The sequence below is a fragment of the Callorhinchus milii genome, unplaced genomic scaffold (assembly GCF_018977255.1).
Source record: "Callorhinchus milii isolate IMCB2004 unplaced genomic scaffold, IMCB_Cmil_1.0 Scaffold15, whole genome shotgun sequence".
NCBI lineage: Eukaryota > Metazoa > Chordata > Chondrichthyes > Chimaeriformes > Callorhinchidae > Callorhinchus > Callorhinchus milii.
The window spans coordinates 12,504,256-12,513,636 of record NW_024704756.1 but is presented as its reverse complement, the minus strand read 5'-3'; the positions used below and the strand labels follow the sequence as shown (position 1 = coordinate 12,513,636).

The 9,381-nt window shown below is 39.4% G+C and overlaps 1 protein-coding gene across 1 annotated transcript; it reads left to right on the top strand.

Moving 5' to 3' along the window:
- Window positions 1-298: 298 nt before the first annotated feature.
- Window positions 299-7,631, top strand: ids (iduronate 2-sulfatase). The gene is made up of 9 exons (XM_007892906.2): window positions 299-536; window positions 1,563-1,699; window positions 2,159-2,336; window positions 2,490-2,578; window positions 3,357-3,557; window positions 4,147-4,317; window positions 5,378-5,504; window positions 6,168-6,341; window positions 6,497-7,631. The coding sequence occupies exons 1-9, from the start codon at window positions 323-325 to the stop codon at window positions 6,958-6,960; spliced, it is 1,755 nt and encodes a 584-aa protein (XP_007891097.1). The 5' UTR covers window positions 299-322; the 3' UTR covers window positions 6,961-7,631.
- Window positions 7,632-9,381: the final 1,750 nt, after the last annotated feature.

Below are 9,381 nucleotides of genomic sequence, written 5' to 3'. Positions count from 1 at the left end.
ATCGGTCATGTTCAATCCACGACTGTTGGCGGGACACCGCTGCGCACAATCGGCTGCCGCCTTCGCCCACAACTATACGGTCAATTCACATTACAGCGTGTTCCGTGAAGCGCTTTGGGACGTCCTCCCGACGCGAAAAGCGCTGTATCAAATGCGAGGATTATTATTATTATTATTATTATTATTATCATCATAACAACAACAGGAGAGGAAAGAGAAAGTGAAGCGTTGAAAGCACTGGAGGCTGATTGACGTGTGGTCGGACCAGCAGGAACCTGGTGGAGCGGAATCAGAGGGGAGGGAGAGGGAGGGCTCTGATCACATGAGAGGCTTCGTGTCCCCCTGGAGGCTCTCAGCTCGGTCTGGATCTGTTTGGCACCGGGGGATGGCTTTGCCCCTTTGCTCCCTGTGCGGGGCTTCCCGACGGTGCCCGAGGCTGTTGGCTGCTGTGGCTGTGGCTGTGACAGTGCTCTGCGTTTGCAGCTCCGGCTCCGCGTCTCCCAGCGCAGCCCATCATGGCTTTACGCGGAAGACAGGTCAGCCAAGTCCTCACTGGGACTGGACCAGTCCTGGCCCTTAACTCAATGCTCACCCCTCACCCCACACACCCACCCACACACACACCCACCCACACAGTGAGGGAGGGGGCTTGAGGAGTGGGGGTGGGGAGTGGTGGGAGAGAGATCAGTGGGGAAACTGGTAACCTTTGGAGTTTTCCAGTTTCCTGAAACGTACATCAGGGTTTGTCAAGTGTGTGGACATTGTGTGAGTGTGTGTGTGGACATTGTGTGTGTGTGTGTGTGTAGTGTCTTGTGTGTAGGAACCTGCATTAGTGAGCGAAAATGTGCGTCACTTTAAATCCAGAGAGGTGTCACACCCACGTTTCGAAACAAGACTTTAACGCGCGCCTTCTCCGCCTTTCTCGGAGGTACTTGGCAGGACGAAACCTTGGGCAGGTTTTCGTAAACCGCACGCGCCTCGGGTTACCTCGCAGTAAGCGGATGCTGTGATGGGAGGACTGTTGGGTGGGTGTTCTGAAGGGACGAGGTCAGATGAGCCAAAGAACCCGTTTTCATCCAAACCGATCTTGTGCGCATCTCCAAATCCAACTTGGCTGACATTTCAGTAGGTGTTTTGCTCAGTGACATTTGGTAATACGATTAGAATGGGGGAAGTCTCACTTCCATTGTCAATTGCACTAGATTTTCAGTCCAAATGACTTTAAAGCCTTTAGCCAAGAGGAACTTGAGTGGTTCCTTTATGAATCTATTGTATTTGACCTCACTTAACTTCATTTGTCAGTGATCTGCAGATTTCTCGATAACAATTCTCTGCTTCCTTCCCTTCAGTCAGTTATTTAAACAACCTGATTACAACGATGAATTGATAAAGGAGCTTCTTTATTGCCTTTTATGTCACTGTTCGGCGAAGAGATTAATGTTCTCAACGATTGCTGCTGCTGCTAACTACAACAGTCCATTTTTTTTTGCAGGCTTCAATCAGAGGAACTGAATGTTTAAATCAAGGCCCATTTGAAGGTCTGACATATCTTTTCTCTGCAGAGAAGTCGAACGTGCTCCTCATCGTTGCCGACGATCTCCGTACAACTCTGGGATGTTACGGAGATCAGATAGTGAAATCGCCAAACATTGACCAGCTTGCCTCCAGGAGTGCTCTTTTCAAAAACGCATTTGCCCAAGTAAGTGAGTTAGTAAGCGGTTGTCATCCTTTCTGTGTTTGACGGGTGAAAATGCTGTATGCTGTGCATTTATACGGCCATAATTTTGTGATTTCATTCGATACAGCTGACCTTCCTAGATTACTAGAACAAGCATTTTCATTATTTACAAGGCACTTGTTTGACTTTTTTTAGAAGAGGTAAAAAAGCTGGCGAAATGGGCATTAAACATTTTTTTGTATAATTAACATTTTTGTGGATAATATCTCAAGATCTTTTTGCCTGGATGCGGGAGAGCAAAGGAAAGCACAGAACCCAGTTCAGCTTGGATTTAAAAAAAATTGATGTACAATGCAGTACAGTTGAAGAGGGTTGCAAATCAATGTTATTTAAATTAGGTTAACGTTTTACCCGGAGGAGTGTTAACGCACATTTTATGAAGTGAGATAAAGTGTGGCTATTTTTTTAACGCTGTTTTAGCAAGCTCTATGCGGACCCAGCAGGACATCATTTTTAACCAGCCGACGGCCTGACACAACTAGACTCTTTGACCATGGGTCTTACTGGAGGGTCCATGCTGGGAACTACACCACACTTCCTCAGTACTTCAAGGAGAATGGTTACTTAACCATGTCTGTAGGAAAAATCTTTCATCCAGGTAAGACTGCAGCCTATGTTAATCAATCATTTAATATTACAGTATCTTTAAACTATCTTGCGTCAAAGGAACAATTGGTCCCGCCTTGCTGTGGACAAGCAAAATGTTCTATAATGCGGACCCTTGTTAACTGAAATGTTCCTCGTCTTTCAGGGATTGTGTCCAATCACACTGATGATTATCCTTACAGCTGGTCTATTCGACCATTTCATCCTTCAACGGAGAAATATAAAGGGGCTAAGGTACTGACCAAATTCCCAAATTGTGACATGTTAACAGAAGTTGAGAAGGTCTGCGTAGCTGGAAGGTTGTAGCAATATGAAAGAATTGGAACTCTACATTAATGGCATCGGGCCGCGAGATGGAACAAAGTAACTGCACACGTTGATCATGACAGATACAGACAAGATACCCAACTTTAATTCAGAAATTGCTCCATTATCTTTTCCCTCAATTTTCTGCCATTCCCACGAAAACAAGTTTTGGTTGCTTTCACCATCTCTGGTAGGCTTAGCTTTTCGCTTTACCAGAGCTGGGTGTTGATCACTTTCAACCTGTCCCAAATTGCTATCTCAGAAGGGGGGTGGTTCAGCTGACAGAGTCCTCAAGACTTTGGTTGATTGGTTTTGCACTTATGAAAGACATTAGCTCAGCTTCTCTATAGACGAATGGGCCATATTTTGGTATCAAAAAGAGATTTATTTTCTGATGTTAGAATAATTATTCTTACCCAACAGACTCTTGTATCAAAATGCTTTGTTTTTAATGGGTTTAAAAGTGACCACTTGAGACCAGTAAGTGTACAGTGGTAATGAATGGTTAAGTATCCACTCCACTTGTTGTAATATGGCCAGCAAAGCACTCCTTTTTCAGTACACTGAAAATGTAATTTTTTTTTCCTTGCATGAAAGGCACAAAAATGAATTGTTAATAGTTCAAGTGATATCAATTGTGATGGTACATTTACTGTTGAATATTGTTACATAGATAACTTTATTAACTCGGCTTCTGTTTGGTCAGGTCTGCAAAGGCCCCGATGGTGAAAAACATGCTAACTTGGTTTGTCCAGTTAACGTTGAGGAAATGCCAGAAAAGACACTGCCTGATATACAAAGTACTGAAGAGGCAATTAAGTTAATGAAGAGCGTGAACAATACCAAACAACCCTTCTTTTTGGCTGTTGGCTACCATAAACCACACATTCCACTGAAATATCCTCAGGTAAGAATAGAATTGTATAATCCAGGCCTGTGCATTTGGGAGGGAGCCATATGTAAAACCAATGTTGTAAAACATTTGTTTGGTAAGTGACCAAATCGGTCTTGTCCAAACAGCAATAAACAGTATTTGTGTGTTTTTTCCATTCATGTTTGGAAGACTAAATAACTTATGATGAGCACTCTACCCACCAGTGAGTTGATTCTAACTTTTAGTACTATAAATTTAAACCAATCTTGGAAAATGTCACGCCATTGCCAGCTTTTGAGTTTTGGTGTGTTTGTGAAACCTCAACACCTTAGACACCACCTGCATTAAAATAGAAAAAGATGTGTAAGACGAAAATGTCAGTGTATGATCTTTCAATTATAGAATTATAAGAATTGCGTTGATTCTCTAACTCACATTTTGATTGCCGTTTTGCTGTTCCTATTACCATTTGCAAAGTATATGCGGCTGCATATTTTAAATGTTGAATGGTAACTCTGTGAGCTGAGAATAATTTTGTGAGTATACAGAACTGCTTTTGGATTTCCAGGAACTTCCTTAAAACCAGCTTCGTAAATTATGTGCAATATTATTTTGTGTTTAGGAATTTTTGAAATTGTATCCACGGGAAGAAATTCCTCTCGCACCTGATCCCAAAATACCACCAAAACTCCCCCCAGTGGCATATAACCCGTGGACTGATCTAAGAAAAAGAGATGATGTGCAGGCACTAAATTTAAGTTTTCCATATGGACCCATTCCCAATGACTTTCAGGTTTGTATATTTTCATTTTTGAAAGGGGAAAGCAGCTGTCTTTACACACTCTGAAGTAAATGACTCACTTTTAAGATTTCAAAATTTTAGCAGAGAATTGAGAATTGCTTGCAAATTTCAACAGTCAATATTGTGTCCCTTTCCTTGTTTTCTACCTCTGAGTATACTGAATTTCGTTCTCTATAGCTGGATACGACTCCAGCTTTTCCCTAATATTTTAAATTGACGTGTATTGTGCAATTCTAATTCATAAAGAAGGTTCAAATTGTGAGGAAAAAATACCAGGTAATTTTTTAATATAAAAATCCACTTGTGGCTTATACTTGCAGATTATACTTTAGATTGATGCATCTCTGTTCAAAGATCACCTTATCTTGAAATAGAGAGACACCATATGAGGACATATCGGCTCCATTGCATGTAGGAAAAGTAAACCTGTGATAGACTGGGACATTTTGGAACTATTCACTGCCAGTTCTGGCGATTTACATTCTCTTCAGCTCTAAAACCGAAAAGCTCCCCTTTTGCTTGACAAAGTGGAATTCTCCTGCCCACTTCAATTCAATGGCATTTGTAAATAACCAAGTCATAATAATCATCATCCTTGCATTTGATTTAGCTCCTTATCAAGTCTTGAGATGTCTGTAAGTGCTTTGCAGAATGTATTGTAAAGTGACTGTATATTTTGTGGGCGAAACGTGGCAGCCAAGTGCGCGCAACAATTAATGAATTAAGTGTCCTAAACCAAGGTTCAGATGTGTTATCTTAATCTAAAGAATTAGTTTGGATATTAAGATTTAACTGCTCACCTACCTTGATCCTAATAATCCTTTTATAGCAGGAATTATTAGGATCAGTGTAGTGTGTGAGTAGTTAAAACTTAACACCTTTGATCCTAGTAATCCTCACTTTTGAGATACCAACAAGATTTCTGTACTGAACAGCCCAATGTATCTTTCAAAATCTGGGCTGTGAAAAAAACAACCTTGAAATCACAAGGTATGTTTAGATAGGAAGGTTAACAGCTTGTGTTGTTCATCTAATCTCTCGCATCTCATAGGTACTTATTCGCCAAAGCTACTTCGCTGCTGTCACCTACATCGATGTGCAAATTGGCAAACTACTCTCTGCTCTGGATGAACTGGGTTTAGCAAATGATACAATTGTCGTGTTTACTTCTGACCATGGTATGTATATATTTACAATTGCACTGTGTTTACAAGTAGGCTTCGCATAGGTTAAAATGTTTCTTCATATTTATACGACAGAGATCAAATGTTAGCCATCACTGTCTTAAACATATTTTAGGTTGAAGCTGATATGCAGTTCATTTTGGGAGGATAAATCGAATTCACTCAATAATCCTGCTTCAGTAGAGCTTCTTTCACATATAACGAGCTGAATTGCTCATTTTCTAGATATTGGCTGCTGTGGCACATCACCTATCGGTTTTTATTTGGATTGTAAAGTAGCAGCTTATATGGAGACCTTGTGCTGTTTATATCTGTATTGATTGAGGTGGCATACAACATTAATGTACATAAGGTCCCTTTTCTAAACTGGGTTTATCTAAAAGGTTGGCCAAGAACCTATAGACTTGTGCTGACCGGCTCAATGGCCTATGATCCATCCAGATACATTTTTGAACATCTATAATGACTGTTACCGTAGCAAATTTGAACCCAAACATAAACCCTCAGTTGGAAGAGGACAACCTATCGTGATTATAATCAATGCATTTCTGCTCTTTGCTTGCTGTGGATTCATTGCCATATTCACACTCTGATCGATGCAAAATTGTTTGCAGAGATTGTGAAGTCAATTTTCCCTTTTTTTGTTTTGTTCTTTAGGTTGGTCACTGGGAGAACATGGAGAATGGGCTAAATACAGCAACTTTGATGTAGCCACCCGTGTACCTTTGCTGTTCTATGTGCCAGGCTTGACTTCTCCCTTTGCTCTTCCCGGAGAGAGGATATTTCCATTTATTAATCCCTTTGATAGCAGAGAATGGAAGCCATCTGGAGGTAGGTTACCATGTTTTACCTTAAGGCAGAAACACAAGTATTTCTACCTGGTTTTTAAAAGATGCCACAAAGGTGCAAAAAGTTCAAAAAGCAATTCCAATTTACTGCAACTTTTATCATGTAACGGATTAACTTATTGCATGGTTTCTTTGCAGAATTAACACGTGAAGATAATGTGGAATTAATGGATCTGTTCCCAACCCTCTGCGAGGTAGTCGGGTTCTCTCTTCCACCAATCTGTCCTGAAACGTCTTTTGACGTTGAGCTGTGCACCGAGGGGCAAAGTATTGCCTACTATTTAAACTACAGCGTGTTGTATGTTGATCATGAAGCAGTTGCCTACAGCCAATACCCACGTCCTGCGGATACACCTCAGTGGAACTCTGACCTCCCTGACCTGAAGGACATTCAAGTCATGGGATACTCTATCCGTTCTGATGACTACAGGTACACAGTGTGGGTTAGGTATAATCCATCCACCTTTACTGCTAACCTCAGTGATATTCATGCAGGTGAACTGTATCTTTACAAACTTGATCCAGATCAGGATCATAACTTGTATTACGATGCTCAGTATGCTGATGTTGTCAGAACATTTTCAACTTTTCTCAAACCTTGATTGTTTCATTTTCACGAGAATTTAAGACAGGATGATTTGCACTGATTTTAAGGTCACTAATTCATTTAAGACTGATGTAATACAGAGATGTAGGGATGCCTAACCTTTGTCCATTTCTTTTTGTTAAAAAAAAAGGAACTGAGGTAAGCCTTAAGCATGGGTTTCTACATGTGTCAGTCACTGCTAACCCCCGAAACATGTTGCTGGTTTTTGTATGTGTAATTATTAACTAGCTGTAATGCGACTAATCTATACCATTTCTAAATGGACTTTTGATTTCACTTTATGGTTTCGGACTCAACTAACTGGAACCTTTTAAATCTCAGCTGATGTTCAGACAAATTATCAGACTGCACAAAAAGACTAATCTTAGCTTTCAGTCTGACCCCTGCTGGAGAATGAAAAAAGTAAACGCTAAATAATGAATTGAAATCCCAAACTCTGTTCGTCCAGCACCTTGGGACGTCCTCCCGACATGAAAGGCGCAATACAAATGTCATTCTGTTGTTGTTGTTAAATAACAAATTGTATGTAGTGTATAGTTCTTTTAAAATTGAAAAATGTTGCATTTCTTTTAAAATGTTTTGTCTTAATTTTAGGTTGCAAACATTTGAAACGATTAAGTATATATTTTCTGCAGTTTGTTAAATAAACCCGAGAACATCTGGTGTCAGAGGGCTATTGTATTAATTTTTGCTATCACAAGGTAGAGTTTATTTTTACTGTTGCAAATGGCGAGGGCCCAGAATGAAAAGAAAATAGCAAAAAACTCATTGTACCTCATCTGATCAAAGGTTTGTTGTGCAGCTTTCACACACATTGAGAAAGGCAACATCTGCTCAATTGATAAGTGAGCAAATATACAAAGGACCCATTGTTCACATAGTCCAGCTTTCCATGGTATGTGTCTTCCTCCTGTCTACCGTTCATCATGGCTTTTAGGGGCAAAAGTTTGTCAGTTCTGTACAGCTCTACGTTAACATTAATCAATTTACCATGCTCCTAATGTAAATAAAAGTTTACTCATGCCATTTCCATTTCATTCCTCATTGTATATTCAAAGATGCAAATAAATACTGTCCCTCCATACTCATCTTTGCTATATTAAAATCAAGCTTCATAGCACTGCTTATTACTCTTAAGTTCAACACCTCTCTCAAGTCCAAGTCCACAAAGCTGTTGAATTCCTTATCTTCCCTTCCTTCTGAAATCTCCAGGCTTCTAAACCTGACTCTTAATTCTTGATAATCTATTTGTCTTCCTTCTTTCTATTTTCCTGCACTAAATGTCTTAACTTCTGCCTTCTGTTTCTTTAGATAAATGAAAATTTATACACAGCTTAAATTTGAGTTGCATTTCCTATCGGTCATTATAGCTGAATTTAAAATTCCAACACATTAGTGAAGACACTGCTTTTTGCTCAACTTCTTAAACTATGATTCCAACTTTAAACCCAACAACTGTAAATTATGATTAGAAAATTGAGGTTAAAAGTTTATTTGAAATTTTATGCAGCATAAACAATGATTGATGATTTTTGAAGAGCTTGCATCTTCTATTTGATGGAAACTAAGTAATGCTTGATTGTAATCAGCATCTATTTACTTAGTTTGCTTACAAATTCAATCACTGGAAATATAGGGTTAGAACCTTTTACATTAAAATCCTGTGAAGTGCTTCAAATGCAAGCGTTATCATTATTAATAATAATAGGATCTGATCGTAAAATCAGTCATATAGAGCGTTCTAGTGGATAATGAATTGCTTTGCAAAGTAACATTTGCTGGTTACAATTCGCTGAGAACGTTGCAGCTTGCAGAGGTGTTATCAAAATATGATGAGGTGCATGGTTTTATTTTCCTTTTCTCACCATCTTTAATTTGGTTTCCTTTAATTGTAACAATATAGTTACTATTTGGGGATTTGGTAAAGATGACAATACTACTGCATACAAAGGACTTGTCAAAAAATATACACTGTAGATTTATAAGACTGCGTGACTGTTAAACAGATCTGCGTTGCAATGATTCCTCAACTTCATCCAGTTCATTTGCATTGCTCAAAAGGAGTTTAAAAAGTTCACCTAGAACTTTGTCTCTAAACATTTTAAATAACTTCTTCAAAAAAATAACAATAATAAATTGTTCAATTCAATCCATGACTGTTTGTGGGATGCTGCTGTGCGCAATTGGCTGCTGTGCGCAATTGGCTGCTGTGTTTCACCCACAAAATATACAGTCAATTCACTTTACAGTATATCCTGCGAAGCGCTTTGAGACTTCTCGAGACGTGATAAGGCGCTGTATCAAATGCAAGGATTATTAATAATATTTTGTTGTGTTAAACCTGTGTATCTTTTGTGCAACTCCCAGTCAGTTCTGTGAAATGCTACCAGATCTTCAGATGTGAAGGGAGCTATAT

Excerpts from the sequence above, each read along its gene's own strand:
- ids (XM_007892906.2), top strand. The coding sequence starts at position 323 with ATGAGAGGCTTCGTGTCCCCCTGGAGGCTCTCAGCTCGGTCTGGATCT. Across the intron at positions 537-1,562 it reads TGGCTTTACGCGGAAGACAG|AGAAGTCGAACGTGCTCCTC; the intron begins GTCAGCCAAGTC and ends TTTTCTCTGCAG. Across the intron at positions 4,318-5,377 it reads CCATTCCCAATGACTTTCAG|GTACTTATTCGCCAAAGCTA; the intron begins GTTTGTATATTT and ends CGCATCTCATAG.